General features: G+C 44.4%; 1 protein-coding gene across 1 annotated transcript; it reads left to right on the top strand.

The window, feature by feature from the left end:
* Positions 1–1,476: 1,476 nt before the first annotated feature.
* Positions 1,477–20,055, top strand: anos1a (anosmin 1a). Its single transcript, XM_020504543.2, has 14 exons — positions 1,477–1,811; positions 4,356–4,403; positions 9,481–9,540; positions 9,868–10,090; positions 10,402–10,586; positions 10,792–10,921; positions 11,481–11,692; positions 12,117–12,249; positions 15,499–15,630; positions 17,079–17,167; positions 17,305–17,476; positions 17,734–17,960; positions 18,402–18,543; positions 19,383–20,055. The coding sequence occupies exons 1-14, from the start codon at positions 1,614–1,616 to the stop codon at positions 19,433–19,435; spliced, it is 2,004 nt and encodes a 667-aa protein (XP_020360132.1). The 5' UTR covers positions 1,477–1,613; the 3' UTR covers positions 19,436–20,055.
* Positions 20,056–24,321: the final 4,266 nt, after the last annotated feature.

The following is a 24,321-nucleotide window of genomic DNA, read 5'->3' as shown; positions in this document are numbered from 1 at the left end:
TATATAGCCTTAGAGTTTAAAAGGGTCATCTGTAGTTGAAACAATAACAAAGTGGCTACTCTGCCTCTGTTTTGGTAAAAATAAAGAGCTCTTGATGCAAGGACTGAAAAAATATAGGTTGAAGTTTATTTTGAGGCTATATAGTGTTTGTTTACATGTACAATGTTTGCACACATTGAAGTAAAACAAGCTTATATTTTTGGTTCTGAGGCATTAGAAATTAGGCATTTATAAGTTATGTTCTTCTTATTTTATGAGCCCAAAATGGATGTAGCATCTGTGGATTGCCCCTTTAAGATACAGTCACACACTGTTACTCAGCGTTGCATGACCAAGGATTTGAGAGGGGCCCCTCAATACATGATTTCATTTAAACATGCAATTGCGGTCCAAATGACAGAAGACAGAGACTGAGTTACCAAACTCTTCACATTTTACTCTCCGCAATCTCCCTCTGTGTAAACTAAAGCTACTGTGAATGGACAGATTGAACCTGACTCTGGTTCTGAACTGCAGCCAGTGTCAGAAACGCTCCTCACCTGTAGACTAATTATGACACTGTAATTAGTAGACAGCACAGCTGCTGTGATTCCACACAGCTCAGCACAGCTCCACTCTATAAAACCTAACATAGAAGAGGTGTGGGCCAGTCATTATCACCCCAGGAGGCTAACGCACCAAGCAAAGACTATTTTTTCAACGAGCATGAGCAAATAATACCAACTACGGGAAGATTCCTTCAATATTTCCTACACGTCATATTCTCTCCTTTCCGTGGGCCAGAAAACAGTGCCAAAACGTGGAGAGATACTTTGTGAGATATGGTAGTGGTTAGTTTTTATAGTTTTGCCCATAAAAATGTTGTTCTCTGCTACCGGTGAAAATGATGGGGATCCCTGGAAGCTGTGTAACTTCCCGCCCCCCAGATAGGTTTCCATGAGGCAACAAACGTGTTAGTTAGGAAAGTTTCAATGAATGAACAAATGAATTACTTAATGAATAAATTTATGAAAATGAAGGGATGAATCCCAAATAAGACACAACGAATATGTAGAAAATTGTTTTTTTCAGTACAGTCAAGGATAACATTTAAGAGATTATGAAGTGATTGTTGCAATTCTATGTTTTTTTTGGGGCTCCAGAAAATGCATTGGGCAAGACCATAAACAGGTGTAGTGAGTTGCAGGTGAACAGGAGCTCTGAGGGGTGGTTTCTGTCGATTTTGTTAATGTATAATTACCATGTATCAAAATTCATTCTTCTTTAGAAGCAGGACATTATCATTAAAGATAATACTAGACCTAGTTTTATAATGTGAAGTAAATGAGCCCTTACATTTAGATTGTAATTTTGGAGGCTATTTGGCAATCATCATTTAAAATATGTCAGTAATTAAACAATTAGATGGCATCAGTCCAAACTCATCACACACATCATACCTGAGATCATTTGCCGTTTATGGGAGATGTTTTCCAATGTCTGGCTTGAGCTCAGATCCTGACTCCTCCCTTCGACGTAGAAGTTTCATCAGTTTCCCGTGCTGCATCCACAAAACTGTCATAAACCCGTCCCGTCGCGACGAGGGGAAACACGCAAGAGAAAAGTCCTCGACGATGTCATTATTCGAAAGTCGAGGTGTGTTTGCGAGTCTTTGTTGGTGGAGTATCTTGTTCTTGAGTGTCAATGCGAAGACGCGGAAGAAAGACGAGACCCAGTCGACGAACGACATCTACCGAGGGAGATGTGCGTCCAGGTGCCTCAGCTTGCACAGCACGCGCATAGCGACGCTCTCCAAACAATCTCAGGTGGAGGTAAGGCCAAAACAAGCGGGCGAGCATGCTGCTGTCTTCATGGAATAAAGTCAAAGTTGGATCAAAAGAAGGCAATCCGAATTTTTCTACTGCATTCTATAATATTCCATTGACTTTTTATGCGTAAATGTTTTAATAAACAAGAATGTGCTTGAAATAGACCACCCATTTAATGAACGTGTTTTTATTTTTTATTTTATTTGTTGATTTTGTTGATTATTAACGATAACTGAAGTTTTGTTTTTGGCCTCATAACTGCTTTAGATTTGGTAAGTTTGCAAGCAAACTAGACACAATATATGGAGACAATTCAGTACCAATGTTCTGACAGGAAACGGACTATACACTGTACTCCTCATTAGAAAGTTCTCTTTAATTAACATGTCCCATTTTTTAAATCTGACTCTGCCTTGAGAAGTGGAGCAACCTACTGGCTGATGGAAAGAGATGGAGGCTTGTTATCCTAATTATGTCCATACCAAGCCCATCACTACCCATCCAGTCCCAAGCCTACCACACTGTGACTGAGCCACCCATGTCACATGATCAAGTTCATGTCCTCCTCCTCCTTGGATAACATACAGTACATGCAGATAACTTAGCCTTAGCAGTGAACATGCCCAGTTACTCACTCTTCAGCCTCAGGATTTGGAAGGATGGCCCCGTGAGAATATCCGCTAGTATACTCCCACATAGTAGGCCTATATAGTTGCCTGAATGAATTGATCCATAGAGAATATGGAATGGGGAACTAGTGAGATTAGCTATGGTTTATTATCATAGGACTGGAACTGCACTGACATCAGATCATTAGCCACACGGTCAAGCACTTGTGACCTCTCGAAGGGTCAGGATATGACCTTTAACCTGTTTAATCACTACTTCCCCACGGATCATGTAGCAGGGTCAATGTTAGATTGCAAGGGCAGTCCATCTATTCCCTCTGTGATGGAATTCCTGTCATAGATCAAAGATCAAATCTACCCATTGTAGGAGTGGATAGGATACTATGTCATGTCAGCCTATAAAATGGCTAATTCTTATTGCCAGACTTGGGTATAGCTACAGTACGCTTCAGCTATACGTTTTCATCAATTCGACACATTGTAATGGACAGATGAATGTGACTAAAATGAAGCATATTGTCTCTGTTGAAAGCAGCCATGGAAATACATATTGGTACAGATTGTTGAATCTATCGTAACTTTCCATATTGAAAAGTCCCTTTCTGTCCCTTTTTTTGATGGAGACTTTTTAACATGACATAATCTACCCCGGACGGTGACTTCAAATCATGTTAATGCCACCATCAATCAGGATTAGTAGTGCACTATATAAGGAATAGGGTGCCATTTGGGATGTGGCCTTACCCTTGATTTCCAGTCTTTCACGTGTAATATTTCGGAAACAATTGTCTGACTTGTGAGACTAGTTCTGATTTGCGTCAGAGGTCATATTGTGCTCCATTGAGTCAAAGTGACATAACAAAATGCCCTTATCTGTCCTGACTTCCATGTCTCTTGGGCTGCCATAGTAGCCTTCATAACATGGGTATGATGAATTGAATGAGTCCCCAATGGTACCCTATTCCGTTCATAGTGCACTACTTTTGACCAGAACCCTATAGGCCCTGTTCAAAAATAGTGCACTATAATGGAAATATGGTTCCATTTGTGATGCAGGCATTCATTGACCTGATAATGACAGAGAAGTCAGATGACTATCTGTCTTTAGCCTTGCCTGCACTGGACACAGCTGTCTTTTTTACCCACAACCACCCCTTCCAGACCCTTGTGCCTGCAATGGACAGATGAAGGCTAGGGTGCCTGTGATTGGCCTGCTCGGTCTCCTCAGACATTTGCTCACTAAAGGTCACTTTCACTTTAGGTCACTTTCTTTGCCACTTCAAAAGCCGTGTTGCCAACATGAATGGGTAAACCAATCATGTTTGTACACTTTCGACTTTTGTTACATGGTAGTTATGACAGTAGTTAAGACTAACTTTTACAGTACTGACTGTCCTCTACTCTCTCCCTAGTAATTACACTACTGACTGCCCTCTACTCTCTTCTCTGCCTAGTAATTACACTACTGACTGTCCTCTACTCTCTTCTCTCCCTAGTAATTACACTACTGACTGCCCTCTACTCTCTTCTCTGCCTAGTAATTACACTACTGACTGTCCTCTACTCTCTTCTCTCCCTAGTAATTACACTACTGACTGCCCTCTACTCTCTTCTCTCCCTAGTAATTACACTACTGACTGCCCTCTACTCTCTTCTCTCCCTAGTAATTACACTACTGACTGCCCTCTACTCTCTTCTCTCCCTAGTAATTACACTACTGACTGCCCTCTACTCTCTTCTCTCCCTAGTAATTACACTACTGACTGCCCTCTATTCTCTTCTCTCCCTAGTAATTACACTACTGACTGCCCTCTATTCTCTTCTCTCCCTAGTAATTACACTACTGACTGCCCTCTACTCTCTTCTCTCCCTAGTAATTACTCTACTGACTGCCCTCTACTCTCTTCTCTCCCTACAGAACAATGGATCCCTGGGCTGGTGTCAAAATCATAAACAGTGTGCCAAGGTAACGTACAGATGTTTACATCCGCACCTTACCTAACATGACAGAAATCACACAAACTGATCTATTTTCAGAGGACAAACTCTCAGGGAAAGTCAGCAGCTGAACAAATAGCATGATACATCATTGTCATAGTGGTTCTTACACAGTACTCTATTTACCATGCAATGCCATACATCACTGTGTCAGCCAATATACTGCAGCTAGCTATGTACTGTTCATCTGTAGGTCACAGAACCGACATAATATATGATTGCAACGTATAGCGACAGGTGCTTTAGATGGATGCTTGGCTGTTAAGCTCTTAGTCTCTCCACTTTGTATTTTCATCAAATACATTTCTGTATATCCCTTTCTGGAAGTCATAATTGTCCTTGGGTAATGAGGTCCACTCATTTTTGATAATGAGGACAGTAACGTTCTCTAACAGCCCTTCGGTATACTATCCCCACAGTGTACAGAAGTGAAGCTGACATGTAGATTTTGTGCTCATTCCACAAGGCTTCAGTATACTGTAGTATACGAAAATAGAATGGTTGCACAGTTGTCATATCTCATAATGAAAACAGTAGTCAAATACCATTATGAAAAGTATTATCTCATGTTGTTGATTAATTTAATGTTTTTTTTTCAATAACACGTTCATACTCGTAGCTATTTATTCTGAAGACACATTCCTAATTAGTTTTGAAATGTCTTTGTGATTGCTTTGTTTACTACAGTATAACACTCTCGCTAGTTGTGTGTTTGTGTCACCATACGGGAGAAAAGCACAACAACACACGTCTCTCTCTGGGACAGACAGACAGACACACCCCAGGGTTTTGCTCGCAGCAGAAACATAGTCAGCCAACCACTGACCTCTCTTGGTGGGTCCATGAAAACATTTGGCCAACTGCTCAGCAGATTTCTCCAGAACTCCGGAGATAGTTTTCACTCAAACTTTAAACCAGGTCAATCCCTGTAGCGTGATAGCATCCTCCACACTATGTCCATGTAATATAGCCTGGAACCGAAACCGATATGCTCTGTTTTTAATGGTGAAACTGAGCATATCAGTTTGGATACCAGGCTACAGATAATAAAATGTCAGCGCTCTCCTTGTTTTCTTGAAGAGTGAAAATGCTATTTTATTCACACAAAGAAAGTAATAATGATATTCTATTCTCGTTAAGAAAGAACACAGCCAATTAGAGTTCTCTTCCTCGTAGAATGTTCAATACACGGCAGCTAGTTGCCAAATTAGAGGCTCTGAAGTAGAGATGAAGAATCCATTTATTCTCACTAAGGAGATCTTAATGTCTCTGCGGTCTCACTTTAAAAGTAAACTTGCTTTGCTTTCAGTTCCGTTACGTGTCGCCAATGGTTCTGTATGTCACTCGAACTCAACATTAGATTTGATTTGATAGGCTGCCCAAGGATTCCAGTCTGAAGTTTAAGGTGTTCCTGAAATGTCACTGCCTACTATGTAAGCTGTACTGTAGTTCCAGCTCAACCACAACATTGGAAGTCAGACCCTCATGTTTTGCAGTATTTGATTACAGGAGACGATTTGTTTTCGCTGCGTAAGCCATCGGATGTCTGCATTTGGTGATTGCTTGCAGCAGTGTTTACGGCTACACTGAAAGTCCACCCACAACGTATCGGAGACAACAACAGTGCTGCCATTTTTTTTTTAAAGCCCTCAATGATTACATCCAGTAGAGCTATGATAATGTTTGGTCACAATAGTCCGATCATCCTCTACTTTGCCCATGCACACTCAGCATCACGTTGTCTCCATGGACCTCCCTGGTAACGATGAGTGACTGTTAATCCGCCTGTCACTATCTCTTCGAGGCAGGCAGTCAATTAAGGCTACTATAGATGATTACCATAGCCTGACAAAATAGAGTCCGGTCACATCTTCATTTAAAGGCTTAGCAGGGGATGACAGGATCGCTTCAGTGCCTCATTTAGGGGAACCGTGGACGGTCATAATTGCCATGCCATTACACCGGGCTGCCCGTCAGCCTCTCAGCTCTGCAGATATGAATGCTTAGTTGAAGTCATTATTTTTTTTTTTATCACCTCACGACAAGCCACGGCTCCTTCAGATTGGCGTTTAGGCAGCACTTGGGAGTCATTAGTGTACTAACTAACACTTACTGGTCTAGCAGTTAGGATGATGTGGCCCTAAGCACTAAAAATAAGGCTGAAATGGCACCCTACTCCATATATAGTGCACTACTTTTGAATGCACACCACATGAATGCATCTTCCACCACAGACACGACCATGTGAAATAATGAGCAGTGTTAGCACTACAGAGAGGTGGCACGGGCTTGTCCTCTTGAGAAAGACTCTGGAACCCCCTCAAAGCCTGTTCAAGTTGTAGAAACACGAAGGGAGCGACAAATGCGAGGTCTCTTTCCTCCGGGGAGGGTGTCATCTGGGCACTGTATCAAACACTGTTGTGTGCTACAGTACAGCCAGGGCGCCTCCCAAATGGCACCCTTTCCCCTCTTTAGTTTATTTATTTTGACCAGGGCCCATAAGGCGCTGGTCAAAAGGAGTGCACCGTATAGAGAACAGGGTACCATTTGGGAAGCAGGCTCAGTCTCCCCCAACAGAACAGCAGCGTTATGCACGGTCAGCAGAGAAGTCACTGGGGCTATTATTTACCGTCGTTCACAAAGGAAACGGTTCACTCTTGTCTTACTACATCCTGAAATGGCCATGTGCACTCTGCTGGTGCATTTCCTGTTTTCCCTGGTTCCTTTGTTAAACAGAGCAGGTTTTCCTGTGTTCAAAATGGAGAGTAAGCATTATTGACTTTCAAATGTCTTATCAAATTTATGCCATCAAGGGGTAACACTCCTTTGTCTTTTGCCATCAGTGGAAGAGAGTCCTTAGGTGTTCTGTAAATTCCTAGGCATTCTATCAGAGTCCTCGAGCTCTGCTTTATTTGCGGTCGGTCGCTAGTGGAAAGGATTTGCTTGGTTTGAGTTTGAAATGGGGCGGAAAACGAAGCGTAGCCGAGGCACAATAAGAAAGAGGAGACGAGAGTCTGAGCGTCAGTTGGGATTAGAGGAAGAACCTCCCATTGGAGACCAGAGAAGGGAGATAAGAGATGACAGGACAGGGACAGTCATAGTACAGCATGGCCCTAGGCTATGGCGGGGAGCCGAGGATCTAGACCCTATGGGAGAGCTTTAGACATGGATAACATTGTAGTATGGAGGGACTGTAGGAGAGAGAAAGCAAGGGCAGGGCACTACAGGAGAGTAGAGGGGTAAGAGCGTGCTAGCTGAATGTATGAGCAATGTATGAGCATGTGTTACTGAATTGGAAAGGGTACAACGTCAGGCTTTAGCAGTTTCAGGATGTTCCTTCCATGGAAGTAGCAGTGGAGCCTGGGGCTAGCTCGGCAGGGTCTCCGCATTTCCCCCTCCATAAAGTGGGCACCTCAGCTGCATTTAAACGTGTGCCCCCTTCCTTCACATTATTCAGAGTTTCCGACAACTACCAACACTTTCCACCCCTCACACACTTACTCTCACACACACGCTCACACACACACACACACACACACACACACACACACACACACACACACGCTCATGTTTTCACAGCAACTGAAGATAAATGTGTTTCCCACTCTCATTCCGACCAAAACGTTGCCCCAGGACAACTCCGATCTTCACGCCTTGAAAACTTTCAACAACGCATTACATGGCTGAGGTTTTCTCTAGAAGGTTGTAGGAGTGTATTGGACTTGCTGTTATACTTGTATCAAGGCATAAGTAAGTAAAAACCATAACCATAAGCATACCGAGTTTATAGACTGAACACAAATATAAACGCAAAAGTGTTGGTCCCGTGTTTCATGAGCTGAAATAAAAGATCCCAGAGATTACCAAGAACAATCCATCCACCAGACGTGGCATATCAATAAACTGATTAAACAGCATGATAATTACAAAAGTACACCTTGTGCTGGGGACAATAAAAGGCCACTCTAAAATGTGCAGTTTTGTCACACAACACAATGCCACACATGTCTGAAGTTGAGGGAGTGTGCAATTGGATTGCTGACTGCAGGAATGTCCACCAGCGCTGTTGCCAGAGAACTGAATGTTCATTTCTCTACCATAAGCCGCCTCCAACGTCTTTTTAGAGAATTTGGCAGTATGTTCAACCGGCCTCACAACCGCAGACCACTTGTAACCACGCCAGCCCAGAACCTCCACATCCGGCTTCTTCACCTGCGGGATCATCTGAGACCAGCCCCCCCGGACAGCTGATGAAACTGAGGAGTATTTCTGCCCTTTTTGTGGAGAAAAACTCATTCTGATTGGCTAGGCCTGGCTCCCAAGTGGGTCGGCCTATGCCCTGCCAGGCCCACACATGGCTGGCTGTGCCCCTGCCAAGTCATGTGAAGTCTATAGATTAGATTAGGGCCTAATTTATTTATTTTAAATTGACTGATTCCCTTATATGAACTGTAACTCAGAAGAGTGACATCACATATCAAATGGATATTGTTACTGTAATATGGTAACTTTCAAATTACCCCTAGATGCAACATTCCCAACTGCCTTTCCTCCATAGCTACCAGCCACTGTGTTTCATTGCAGCATGAAATTGAAAATATGAATATTCCCCTGGGCAGTCTAACCTGGGTTACTCATGCAGGAAGAGTGTCTCTCGGGGGACAAGGACATTAGTACAGATCTACAAGCCGCTACAGGAAGCACATAGTTAACAAACACACTGTGGAAGAGTGGTGTTCTTTGATTTTCAAACATCCTATTTATTTCTTGCTTATAATGATGTTCCCCAAATTAAATGTAGGTCCAGCAACCAGCGGTCAAGTTCTTTTAGCTGTTCTCTCCTCAAGAGAGGCAGGAACACCGACAAAGCCACAGATGTCAGATACATACAAAGATTCATCCCAATAATCCTCAAACTGCTAAAGTTTGTGGCAAGTTTGTGGTGACACGTTTTTACAGTAATAAGCTGCTTCAGAAATCCCCTGTGGTGGCAGGGATGGTGTAACAAGCCCTTACCTCCACCTCTGTTTCTCTCACCTTCAAAGTGCCTGGAACCCTGCAAGGCCTCCTGGGACCTGAAGAGCCAATGCCGGGAGCTTTGTGAGGTATGATGACCTTTGACAGCCTCCCATTTCGTTAAGTTAGGGGGGGAGGAACGCGTTGAGGAGAGGCTTCATGTTGAGAGGCTAAATTAGTAGAGTTCAGTTCAGATTCTCCTCCATAGGAATATTTTCAGCAAATGTAATCAGACAGAGACATCTTTTACCTCCGTGCTTCCTCAATTTCATTACTCAGTCAAAAGTAATCAGAAACTGATCTTTTTCCTACAATTTCTGCACAGTTTTTCCTACAGTTTTTTTTGGCAATGTTATTTTAGTAGTAAAGCATCTGTGCTTTCTAACACTCTTCTCTCTCTCAATCCTCCACCCCAGCGCTCATTTCCCAAGAAGCACTGGGAGTGTGTGACGAGTTGTGAGTTCCTGCGCTCGGTGGTGGCAGTGAAGCAGGGTGACTGCCCTGCCCCTGAAAAGGCCAGCGGATTCGCGGCGGCGTGCGTGGAGGGATGCGAGGAGGACAGAGAGTGCTCTGCCCAGAAGAAGTGCTGTTCCAACGGCTGTGGGCACACCTGCCAACCTCCCAAGAACCTTTACAAAGGTACAGCAACCTCCAGTACACACAGTAGAAACTACAGTATGTACATTTTTTGTTGGTTGGTTACAACCAATATATTATCTGCAACCAATTTGTGGGCCAATTCAAAGATGAGATTTAAAAAAATAAAAAAAACTTTTGCTTAGATAATTCACTGATGTCATGTAAGGTTAGAATCTATCTATGTGAAAAATCTGTCGATGTGCCCTTGAGCAAGGCACTTAACCCTAATTGCTCTGGATAAGAACGCCTGCTAAATGACTAAAATTGAATGATCACATGTGACATTGAAATGACCCACCTCACCCTTCCAGGAGCCCCTCTGAAGCCCAGAAAGGAGCTGGGTTTTAAGGAGCTGAGGTCTGGTCAGATGGAGGTCAGCTGGTCCACCCGATTCAACGTGTCAGCCGAGCCGGTCGTCTACGTGCTCCAGAGGAGGTGGAACTACGGGATCCAACCCAGCGAGGACACTGCTACACAGTGGGAGGGGGTAGCTCAGGTTAGTCAGCCTTTTTGGGGATGCTTACTTATTGATACTCTATTTAGTTGATTATAAAGGGACAAATTAATGTAATCTACTTAGAATTCAAAGTCTGGCAATGCATTGATTGTGCATGAAGTTAAACAACGCTCTGTCTCTGTTTTACTCTCTCTCTCTCTCTCTCACACGCTCTTTTGCTCTCTCTCTCTCTCTCTCTCTCTAGACCATGGAGGTGAAAGCGCGGCTGGCTGACATCCGGGCAGGCCGGTGGTACCAGTTCAGAGTGGCAGCAGTGAACGTCCACGGGACCAGAGGGTTCACCACTCCCAGTCGCCACATCCACACCAAGAAAGGTCAGGCAGATATCAGCCAGAGTGTGTTTGTGTGTGTGTGTCTGCTTGCGTGTGTATGTGAGGCTGGCTTAATCACCCTGGGGTGATATTGCACTGACTGTAATGAAGATGAATACAGACTAATTACATTGGCTTTTGGCCATTTCTGAAGTGCTGTATTGTGCTTTAGCTCCGTAGAGCTGTAATACCTTCCAGTCAATATATGAATATCTTTAATAGACAGTTACTAAAGCTTCATGTATTTGGCAGCTGTAATGTCATTAACCTTTTTACTGCAGTGGGCTAAATCCGGGTCACACAGATTCTTAGTAGTCTTAAACAAACCTACTTTGAAACAAAAGTATACACCTCACACACATAGTTATGGGCTTAAAATAAAGAATCAACTGTACCATGTCAGATATGAAGTTGAACTGTATTACGTTTTGAGTTTGTATCCCAATATTACACCTTAAAACACATAAATATAACAAAACGCTTTGACATAGAAACACCGGAAACACTACTGATGTCTACTTCAGACCAATGGCACCTGATTGATTAACGATGTCTTCCCCAGACCCCTCCAGACCCCCTGCCCCATCTGAGCTGAGGATGTCCAACATGACCTTTGGCCCCGGCGGCAGGGCGGTGTCGGTCCGGCTGTGCTGGTCCATCCCCTCAGATCTGGATGTCCCTGTACACCACTACAGGGTGTCCTGGAGCTGGGCCACAGGCAGCACTGGGGCCACAGCACCACCTAAGACCAAGAGGAGGAAGCTGGTCAATGGGGTAAGTCATAGAGTAAGTCCCCTACCCTGACATTTTGGGCCCATGGGATAGGTCAGTCATGTCAATAGAAATGGAATGACGTGCTCTGAGGTGCTTTGGCGGTATAGTCATTCTACTTCTAAGGTCATAGCCTCTACACTCCTAGAAAAAAGGTGCTATCTATAAACTAAAAGGGTTCTTCGGCTGTCCCCATAGGATAACCCTTTGAAGAACCCTTTTTGGTTCCAGGAACCTGGTACCTGGAACCTGGCTTTGATGCCATAAACTCTCCAATCGGATGGTGCTTAGTGCGTACACACCAAACCAAGCAATTGTATAGTTGTCGCCTCTGGCAAATGAATCGCAAACCTTTGTTGTGTGGATACAGAGGACACAGAACGGTCTTCCTGACCCCATAACCCCTCTGTTCTGTTTGTGTATCCAGGGGCAGAGCTATGTGGAGCTGGAGAGTCTGCGAGCTAACAGGAGTTACAGTGTGGAGCTACAGGCTGTGTCCTATTGGGGACAGACCCCACTGAAAAGTCCCAAAGCCAGCCTGCACTTCAACACACGACACAGTATGTCAACAACAGTCAATGCTTATCAGCTCCCAAATTCTGGGAACATTCTCAAAGTTCCCAGGTTTTTACAGAAATCCCAGTTGGAGGGTTTACAGAATTGAGCAACTCCTATTAAATATTTACCCAGTATCAGGAGGTTGGAAGCGTGATACAATACATGAACAAAAGTCTACTTGTCGAACATCTTATTCCAAAGTTGCTAGGGCTGTTATGGTGACCGTATTACCGTGACACCGCCGGTCACGAGTCATGACGGCAGTCAAATTCCACAAGACCGTTTATCATGGTAATTAGGCTTCTTCAAGCTCTGATGCTGCTGATGGTCATTAATAGCCTACCAAACTTGCTAACTGCCTGGTACTCAGCACCAATGCAATTGAAATCGAACATCTAAAACAAACACTTCATGAGAGCCAATGAGCTCATATTGCGCAACATTTCAATAGGCTATGCAAAAATAAATAATCATCATTAGAGTCTCATCATGCAGCCTTAGAATGTATTAAAAATCTAAACTTATAGCCCAACGTCTGTATCATAACTCTAAATGAAGCATAGGAGGGAGGACCTGTTTCGTTAACCGCTCAGCACAGAATAGCCGCAAGTGCGCACTCCCTCAAATTGTTTGGAGAAAATATGCTTTCTATTTTATTCAGCTCTGTTGAATTGTATTCTTCATACTGTTAAATAATATAAAATAATGCCACGGAATTCTAAGCACATCTTGTCTGCTAAATGAACTAGTGTTCTCTAGCCCACAGCCATATGGCACAGACACATGCATGCACGCGCACTATACATACACATGGATTTAGTACTGTAGATATGTGGTAGTGGTGGAGTAGGGGCCTGGGGGAACACAGTGCGTTGTGAAATCTGTGAATGTATAGTAATGTTTTAAAATTGTATGCTTTGGCAGCAGCAAATGGGGATCCATAATAAATACAAATATGGCATAGCCAGATCAGGGCCTAACATAAGGACAACTCAGAGTATGCTATTCTGTTCTTCTGAAATAGACTACAGTTTCTTTAGACCTGTATAAAATAAATATTGGCTTTATTGTGATGGTGTAGACTATATTACATGGATTTAGTGGACTTTTTCAAATGTAGGTGTTCTAAAGGTCTGAATCAGTGGCTTTTAGGTTGCGTAGAAGCCAGGAGATGCTAAATGTGTTTGTGTTAATTAGCGGTCAATTACTGTGAGACCAGCAGTTATTTGCTTGACAATCACCGGCTGACAAAATTTCATGATTGCCACAGTTGAGAAATAAGTAGTTGGTCTCCCCTTTGTTGCTATAACAGCCTCCACTCTTCTGGGAAGGCTTTCCACTAGATGTTGGAAAATTGATGCGGTGACTTGCTTCCACTCAGCCGCAAGCGCATTAGTGAGGTCAGGCACTGATGTTGGGCGATCAGGCCTGGTTCACAGTCGGGGTTCCAATTCATCCCAAAAGTGTTCGATGGAGTTGAGGTCAGGGCTCTGTGCAGGCTAGTCAAGTTCTTCCACACCAATTTTATTTATTTATTTATTTTACCTTTTATTTAACTAGGCAAGTCAGTTAAGAACAAATTCTTATTTTCAATGACGGCCTAGGAACAGTGGGTTAACTGCCTGTTCAGGGGCAGAACGACAGATTTGTACCTTGTCAGCTCGGGGGTTTGAACTTGCAACCTTCTGGTTACTAGTCCACCGCTCCCCCCCCCCCCCCCTTTTTTCTCCCCAATTTCGTGGTACCCAGTTGGTAGTCTGTCTTGTCTCATCGCTGCAACTCCCGTGCTGCAACTACCGAATTTCGAGAGCCGTGTGTGAAACACAACCCAACCAAGCCGCACTGTGTCTTGACACAATGCCCACTTAACCCCGTAAGCCAGCCACACCAAAGTGTTGGTGGAAACACCGTACACCTTGTGACCGTGTCAGCGTGCACTGCCGGCCAAACCCTTCCCTAACCCGGACAACGCTGGGCCAAATGTGTGCCACCCCATGGGTCTCTCGGTAGCGGACGGCTGCGACAGAGTCTGTACTCAAATCCAGAATCTTTAGTGGCACAGCTAGCACTGCAATGTGTGCAGTGCCTTAGACCACTGCGCCCCTCGGGGGGCCAACAAACCATTTCTGTATGGACCTCGCTTTGTGCAAGGGGGAATTGTCATGCTGAAACAGGAAAAGGTCTTCCCCAAACTGTTGCCACAAAGTTGGACGCACATAATCGTCTAGAATGTCATTGTATGCTGTAGCGTTAGGATTTCCCTTCACTGGAACTAAGGGGCCTAGCCTGAACCATGAAAAACAGCCACAGACCATTATTCCTCGTCCACCAAACTTTACAGTTGGCTCTATGCATTGGTCCAGGTAGCATTCTCCCGGCATCCGCCAAACCCAGATTCGTCAGTCGGACTGCAAGACGGTGATTTATCACTCCATTATACCACTCCAGCTTGGCATTGTGCATGGTGATCTTAGGCTTGTGTGCGGCTGCTTGGCCATGGAAACCCATTTCATGAAGCTCCCGACTAATAGTTATTGTGCTGACATTGCTTCCAGAAGCGGTTTGGACCTCGGTATTCAGTGTTGCAACCGAGGACAGGCGATCTTTACACGCTTCAGCACTCTGCGGTTTCGTTCTGTGAGCTTGTATGGCCTACCACTTCATGGCTGAGCCGTTGTTGCTCCTAGACGTTTCCACTTCACAATAACAGCACTTACAGTTGACTGGGGCAGCTCTAGCAGGGCGGAAATTTTACGAACTGACTTGTTAGAAAGGTGGCATCTTATGACAGTGCCACGTTGAAAGTCACTGGTCTTACTGAAGAGCTCATTCTACTACCAATGTTTGTCTATGGAGATTGCATGGCTGTGGGCTCAATTTTAGAGATCTGTCAACAACGGGTGTTGCTGAAATAGCTAAATCCACTAATTTGAAAGGGTGTCCACATACTTTTGTATATATAGTGTATGTACATTGTGATCATTGATCATGTCCCTGCTTATAATTAGCTGGGTATCTGGACAGAAAAGGATGATTGAGGATCTTTTTACTGAAGAATGTGTTTGTTTCCTGTAAATGTGTTTTGCTTTCCGTGTATTGATGTGTATATCGGTGTGTATATTGATGTGTATACAGGGCTGATCTGTGTAAGTAAGGGTAAAGAAGGAAATATATAGTATTTTGGCCATATAGTGTATGTTTGCATCGGATCTAACATCGCTTTGTTCCCATTTTCATTGTTCCACAATCAGGGCAGGAGCAGACGTCTGGCGCCCGCCCAGTCCCCGTCCCCGAGGGCCTTATCCCTGATGTGTTGGATGTGGGCACCCCCTTCTACCAGGACGACCAGCTGCAGGTCCGGGTCTACTGGCAGAGGAGCACAGGTGTGCAGGGGGAGACACAGCCACACACACACAAAGGCACGCATGTGTGCATGCATGCACGAACACACACACACACACACAGTCACACGCATCCACACACACACATTTGATTTGGCCTTTGACAAGAACAGCAGTGTTGCTGAGGAAATAATCCTCTAACCACCACCTCCCTATCGTTATGTAAACAGAGAGATTATCGTAAATGTACAGGCTGCTTGTGGGTAATTAAACACAAAACAAAAGACTGCTTTCTTACAAGCTGATAAGATGCACAGAAGTACATCCGGAATCCTGTTCATGCAGGAACATGAGCAGAGTAAGCTAGCATTGCATGTGCCCTGGCTACCCACGGCACACACACTGGGCTACCCACGGCACACACACTGGGCTACCCAGAGCACACACACTGGGCTACCCAGAGCACACACACTGGGCTACCCAGAGCACACACACTGGGCTACCCATGGCACACACACTGGGCTACCCATGGCACACACACTGGGCTACCCAGAGCACACACACTGGGCTACCCAGAGCACACACACTGGGCTACCCAGAGCACACACACTGGGCTACCCAGAGCACACACACTGGGCTACCCAGAGCACACACACTGGGCTACCCACGGCACACACACTGGGCTACCCAGAGCACACACACTGGGCTACCCACGGCACACACACTGGGCTACCCAGAGCACACACACTGGGCTACCCAGAGCACACACACTGGGCTACCCAGAGCACACACACTGGGCTACCCATGGCACACACACTGGGCTACCCATGGCACACACACTGGGCTACCCAGAGCACACACACTGGGCTACCCAGAGCACACACACTGGGCTACCCACGGCACACACACTGGGCTACCCACGGCACACACACTGGGCTACCCACGGCACACACACTGGGCTACCCAGAGCACACACACTGGGCTACCCACGGCACACACACTGGGCTACCCACGGCACACACACGGGGCTACCCAGAGCACACACACTGGGCTACCCAGAGCACACACACTGGGCTACCCACGGCACACACACTGGGCTACCCACGGCACACACACTGGGCTACCCAGAGCACACACACTGGGCTACCCACGGCACACACACTGGGCTACCCAGAGCACACACACTGGGCTACCCAGAGCACACACACTGGGCTACCCACGGCACACACACTGGGCTACCCAGAGCACACACACTGGGCTACCCAGAGCACACACACCGGGCTACCCAAAGAGCCAACTGAGGAACGGCTTCTCTTACATTTTGCGTGAAATAATCTGTTCTGTCTGAACAAGTTGAGCTTTATAGAAGTGAACTATTGATTCTTATTTTGAAAGGCCAATGTGTGCTTTGTCACCAATGTTATGCGACAAATCGGCAGTTGATTGAGGATGAATGATCATTGATTTATTCTACTTTCCATCTCTCTCAGATCCCACTGTAGCTCGGTATCGTGTCCAGTGGGTACCAGAGTACTGTGGACACAACCAGACCAAAGGAGTGGACAAGATCATCACACGGGTAACCAGTTTCATTCAGCCATACAACCGATTTATATGGTGTATCTTCAATTAAGACAAAGGGTATCTATCTCTATTGGAGTTACAGTGTAGGCTGCTCTCATCATATCTGTGTCCGCTGTCTTTAACCTCTTATAGGAGGGCTTTGCCAGCCTCCCCGGCCTGCTCTTCTCCTGTAAGTACAGAGTGAACCTCCAGCCACTGGGTACTAAGGGACGTGCCCAAGCAGAAACCACCTTCTTCTACACCCCCTCCTGTGCCACCATCAGGGCCAAGAGCCCCAAACACATATCCTGTCCCGGCCAGGAAGGTGAGACACCACTGACCACCCAAAGACGACTTTAGTCAATTTGTCATTAACCCTAGTGACCCTTCAGTTCACATGTCCATTGGTGTACCTCTCTATGTTTGAGATCAACTACATTGAAGTCGGACTGTGCAGAATCACTGATCTACATATCACCTTGCATCCTAAATAACTAGTCAGTATGTGATCAAGATTTGCAATTCTGCACATCGCTTTGCTCAAACTGATCCCCTCAAACACTCTGTACGTTTGTCCCATAGGAGCTCCTCCTCCTCCTCCCAAGGTGCTGTCCAAGGCAGAGAACCTGACCGCCTCCTTCATGGCCCACAAGGGTAACGTCACAGCTGTGTTTACATGGGAGGTATCTACGCCACTCCCACCCCAACAGCTCCACGGGTTCCAGGTCACATGGGCAGAAGTGACCTCAGCCAGTCGCCATAACAACCTTCCCAACAGCCTAATCTCACAGTCCCAGATACTACCACCAGTAAGTCCATCAGTATAAACCCAAATAGTGCTGCCCCACTGGGCACAGACGTAAATTCAGCGTCTTTGCCACGTTGGTTCAACATAATTTCATTGAAATGACGTGGAAACAACATCGATTCAACCAGTGTCTCCCCAGTGGGGTGCCACCATAACCGGAAACCCATATCAACTCAATGAATTAGCCCACCTTTATGCAACAAATCTGACCATTTGTCTCAGGAAATCTAAATCCCTGCAATAACCAACAAATGTCAAAGTAATCCATCTTCATTTTCACAAATTCCCATGATTTGTTGCGGTTTAAATGTGTAGCGTCACGGCAAAGGGTGGATGTGTAGTAGAGTAAGGTGACCAAAACATCCATATAGGAAAAAGACAACCAGCTCCCCCGTTTCACGGTTAATAAGCCCCTGTATTGCTGTCTTCCCTCTTCTCTCAGGAGCGTAATGTCCTGGTAGTGTCAGGTCTGCAGCTAGCCACCCTCTACAGGTTGGAGATCCAGCTAATTGGAGCCGGAGGAGAGGGTCCTGCCACCACCAAGACTTTTTGCACTCCCACCACCTCACCAGTCCAGCTGCACAGTAAGATCATTGATTGGATAATCTTGCTCTTTTCCAGATGCTAAAAGAGTATTACAATGAGAATACGCACATGCATAACCACTGATAACTGACGTTCTCTTAAATATGGCCAGTTTGATAGGTGATAGAAAATGTCATGTAAAAAAAAAGAAAATGTGGTGATTTTGCAGTCTGACTATGGTTGCAAAGGGGGAGCATATTACTGGAAACTTTAAAAGTCTACCATTAAACTATCATAATTTTGGTAACTTTCAAGGAATGTATGGAATTTTACAAGATGACATCTTTTTGGGTGCCGCCGACTATCACAGGTGTCTGTAATTATCTCTGGCGCTCTGTGTGGCCTCATGTAAAATATATTACAAAAAATCCAACAAGATGATTTTAAAATAAAAAAAACGATTTCAGCATGAAATATCCTTTATATTTTTTACACACTTATTTATTTAACTATATCAATATGTTTATGTTGTAAATGTTTGGGGTACAAACTGGTTGTAGTTGTGAAAAAAGACAATAGTTGGAAGAGTTGCTGAGTTAATTGAAAATAATGCCATTGTTGATTTAGATGCTTTTTTTCATTAATGACGCTATTTTCTCTTGAACCATGTGGTCTATCCACTAGAAACTCATGGACAATATGGACACAGATATAATAAATGTATACTTTATATGTGAATAAAAATATGTTTTTGTTATTCAAGTATAAATCACCAAAGATGCCATAGATTACCTGTTAATTACCATTATTACCGAAGAATCTGGTAACTTTAGTAAATTACCGGTAGGTTTGCAACCCTAACTCTGACCGTATCGTTGACTTGTTTGGCCTATCTCAGGACCTAGACTCAGGAACCATCACCAGCTCCAGCCCAACATAGAGAGGCACTGACCAGGGCTGACCAGACTGCACAGGACTAACCTCCCAGACTCAGGACACTGGAGAACAGCCACCAACAGAAGAGAGAAGTGTTCTCTTTCAGACACTACTCAGTCATGCCTCTACTGTTGTATGTACACTCTACCAATCAAAGAAATTGCTAACAAGTAGCCCACCGATAAACAGTTCACCCAACCCTTCAATGAGGGAATGCTTCTGAATTTTGCATGTGTCGTTATACAGTAGATTAAGATTCCTTAGAGACCTTGGCTTTGCATGTAAAATCCTAGTGTTTCTGGCATTAAATTATTTGTATTACAACCTCCCTGTCTCCGACAAATAGACAATGACTTGTCACTGTTAATTAATACATTTTTTAAATATAAAAGCAATGTTTTTTTACGTTTTAATAGGCTGAAGATGCCATTTTGTGCCCCAACTCATGTACTGTAAATGGTGTACATACAGTTTGTCTATAATTTATTTATGTCTACAATGGTTTTATTTGTATGTATTACTGTACACAGTTGTCTTTGTGTTACTTTTGACTGTGTATGTTCTTTCCAGTTCACCCTTTTGTAAACTGACATACCCTGTATAGAGATGTATAAGTAAATTCCATGTCAAAAAGTGTCGTCGTCTGTGCATATTTTATACTGTATGGTTCAAAAGTCCATAGTTATAAACCAGAGAAAATGAACGACCATTGTGTTTCTATTGACATGATGGCTTGTTTGGTGTGCAAACAAAAGGTTAGCTAGTGAAACACAGGTCTCCTGGGGACATGTGGAAACACAAACACACCACCCGGCAACGCAGTCTGTCAGCGTTCTATACCCATGGTGCATGGCGTCACACTTATCCCCATTCAACCCAACCAACCAACTCTGTGTTTCTGCTTGTCTAACTACTGTATGTGTGCACATGTGTCTGAATATGACTCTGCTATGGTATCTAGCTCTCATTTATATATACAATGCTCGAAAAAATAAAGGGAACACTTAAACAACACAATGTAACTCCAAGTCAATCACACTTCTGTGAAATCAAACTGTCCACTTAGGAAACAACACTGATTGACAATAAATTTCACATGCTGTTGTGCAAATGGAATAGACAACAGGTGGAAATTAAAGGCAATTAGCAAGACACCCCCAATAAAGGAGTGGTTCTGCAGGTGGTGACCACAGACCACTTCTCAGTTCCTATGCTTCCTGGCTGATGTTTTGGTCACTTTTGAATGCTGGCGGTGCTTTCACTCTAGTGGTAGCATGAGACGGAGTCTACAACCGTGGCTCAGGTAGTGCAGCTCATCCAGGATGGCACATCAATGCGAGCTGTGGCAAGAAGGTTTGCTGTGTCTGTCAGAGTAGTGTCCAGAGCATGGAGGCGCTACCAGGAGACAGGCCAGTACATCAGGAGCCGTGGAGGAGGCCGTTGGAGGGCAACAACCCAGCAGCAGGACCGCTACCTCCGCCTTTGTGCAAGGAGGAGCAGAAGGAGCAATGCCAGAGCCCTGAAAAATGACCTCCAGCAGGCCACAAATGTGCATGTGTCTGCTCAAACGGTCAGAAACAGACTCCATGAGGGTGGTATGAGGGCCCGACATCCACAGGTGGGGGTTGTGCTTACAGCCCAACACCGTGCAGGACGTTTGGCATTTGCCAGAGAACACCAAGATTGGCAAATTCGCCACTGGTGCCCTGTGCTCTTCACAGATGAAAGCAGGGTCACACTGAGCACGTGACAGATGTGACAGAGCCTGGAGACGCCGTGGAGAACGTTCTGCTGCCTGCAACATCCTCCAGCATGACAGGTTTGGCGGTGGGTCAGTCATGGTGTGGGGTGGCATTTCTTTGGGGGGCCGCACAGCCCTCCATGTGCTCGCCAGAGGTAGCCTGACTGCCATTAGGTACCGAGATGAGATCCTCAGACCCCTTGTGAGACCATATGCTGGTGCGGTTGGCCCTGGGTTCCTCCTAATGCAAGACAATGCTAGACCTCATGTGGCTGGAGTGTGTCAGCAGTTCCTGCAAGAGGAAGGCATTGATGCTATGGACTGGCCCGCCCGTTCCCCAGACCTGAATCCAATTGAGCACATCTGGGACATCATGTCTCGCTCCATCCACCAACACCACGTTGCACCACAGACTGTCCAGGAGTTGGCGGATGCTTTAGTCCAGGTATGGGAGGAGATCCCTCAGGAGACCATCCGCCACCTCATCAGGAGCATGCCCAGGCGTTGTAGGGAGGTCATACAGGCACGTGGAGGCCACACACACTACTGAGCCTCATTTTGACTTGTTTTAAGGACATTACATCAAAGTTGGATCAGCCTGTAGTGTGGTTTTCCACTTTAATTTTGAGTGTGACTCCAAATCCAGACCTCCATGGGTTGATACATTTGATTTCCTTTGATACTTTTTGTGTGATTTTGTTGTCAGCACATTCAACTATGTAAAGAAACAAGTATTTAATACGAATATTTCATTCATTCAGATCTAGGATGTGTTATTTTAGTGTTCCCTTTATTTTTTTGAGCAGTGTATTTTACATCTTCGGGGTCCTTAAATTTTTATTTTTAGCCTATGAGAGTTGTTGGTTCAAGCGTTGAAGCCTTCCTTACTGCTCTATATGTTTAATGCTGATTTAATTTGCTGTCTTTAATTTGCTATCATCCAGTTTTTATGCAAGTAAAGTCATGACAGCTGTGATGGAAACAGGAATTTTCTGTAAAATTGTATAGATGCTAACAAATCATTTATTCGTTCGACATGGTGGCATGTTTTTGTTTCGGTCAAATGTATTATTCGACAAATGGTGGTGGAAATGCCTTTAATACGCAATTATTGATATAATTGGAAGTAAACTTGTGGTCCTGCCACTACAATTCAGGAAACCTCGCAGTTTAAATTGGGCTAAAGATGAAATAAATAATGAACTTCACAGGGTGGTAAAAATGCATTGTATGAGCTTGATGCTCCTTTCCAATAAATGTGGAGGGTTTTATTCTGGTGACATGATGATTGACGCTTGACAACCGTTTAGACAAATAAAAACATACTCGCTCTCATCCATAATCTCTTCGTGTAGACTAGCCTACCTGCAGCGCCTACCCGCACTGTATCTGCGAGCTGTTGGCTACATCGCTTTTATCCATAATCTCTTCGTGTAGACTAGCCTACCTGCAGCGCCTACCCGCACAGTATCTGCGAGCTGTTGGCTACATCGCTTTTATCCATAATCTCTTCGTGTAGACTAGCCTACCTGCAGCGCCTACCCGCACTGTATCTGCGAGCTGTTGGCTACATCCCATGTGCTAAAACCAGAGTAGGCACATTTGCTATTTAACAATGTCAGTGACAAAACTATCCATAGAGTTGAAATGCGATGGAAATACATTGAACACTAGATTTATATTCGGTACATGAAAACTTCAGCTAAAAAGTACATTTTGTGTGCACTATGTCATCACACACTGTTTTTTAAAATCTGCCACAAGTCAGTTTGATGGAAACAACTGGATGGAAAAATGCGCATATTTTCTTAATGCAGATTTGAGAATATTCATATGAGGTTTACATATGAGGTTACATTCCAATTGGATGTAAACCTAGTTTATGGCAGGCAGTGGAAGCTCCTCAGAGGAAATAGGGGAGGACCATCCTCAGTGAATACATTTTTAGATAAAACTATACTAAATACATTCACGTCCCCAAATAATTGATTAAAAGATACTGTTTTGCAATGAAGGTCTACAGTAGTTAAACATCACTCTGTGGGGTAGCACCTTTGTGTAGTCGGAGGAAAGCTAGCTTCCGTCCTCCTCTTGGTACATTGACTTCACATAGGAGGCTCTTGGTCCTCACCCCCTTCCATAGATGTACACAGTAATTATGACAACTTCAGGGGGATGTCCTCCAACCCATCAAAGCTCTTGGAGCATGAACTGACATGTTGTCCACCCTATCAAATGATCAGAGAATGAATATAGTAGTGAAAGCATAAGCTACAGCTAGCTAGCACTGCAGTGCATAACATTTGGTGAGTAGTTGACTCAAAGAGAGAAAGACAATAGTTTAACAGTTTTCAACAAATTCAATAAAGGAGAAGCAAGAGAGAGAGCGTGGAAGAGAGATTTAATCATTTTTTTTCACTTTCAGTTTCACTTAGCTAGCAAATGCACATGGCTAGTTAAGCTTACTCAAACACCCGGCTCAAACAGAGGGATACTATGTTAGCTAGCTGGCTATGACTATTCAACACAACACTGGAACTCTACCAAGTCAATGTAAGCTTTGGTTTTATTAATTTATTGCCACGGGGCCCGCTGGTGTAACTGCTAAACTGCTTACTGACTGTACACTGTATGATTGTAGCGGGTTTACTAACACATTAGTTCTGTTAGCTATGTTGACTAGGATGTTACTTTAGCTAATATGGGGACAAAAATGTAGGACGTGTGCAGCGGTTTTGATATGATTTGGTTGGAAATGTTTTTTTCACATGGTCACATACAGCTGATGTGTTCTGCATTGATGTCCACAAACAAAGGGAAAAGGTGAGAGGAGGAGAGTGCATAGATGTGAGAAGGAATGCAACGTGGCTGCTATGAAAGTGAACTGTGTTTACGTGTGATTAGGGTTGTATTCATTCCACTGATTATGTTGAAAAATGTTTCTTAAACAGAAGCAAATGAAACAGGGCTAAAAATATCTGAATTTGTCCAATAGAAACTCTCCTTTGCAACTGTTGGACTGATGATTACACCCTTGATAAGCTAGATGCAGGCAAGAGTGTGCAAGGCGGTATTGAACGTGTCACTGTCTGTCACCTTTTCGCTCAACCTTTGCGCACCTACGTTGTAAACTTTCATTCATAGGCTAGGTTATAGCAAC

The sequence above is a fragment of the Oncorhynchus kisutch genome, linkage group LG16 (genome assembly GCF_002021735.2).
Source record: "Oncorhynchus kisutch isolate 150728-3 linkage group LG16, Okis_V2, whole genome shotgun sequence".
NCBI classification, from domain to species: domain Eukaryota; kingdom Metazoa; phylum Chordata; class Actinopteri; order Salmoniformes; family Salmonidae; genus Oncorhynchus; species Oncorhynchus kisutch.
Note: the sequence above shows the minus strand (reverse complement) of the source record. Positions and strands in the feature narration are given on the sequence as shown.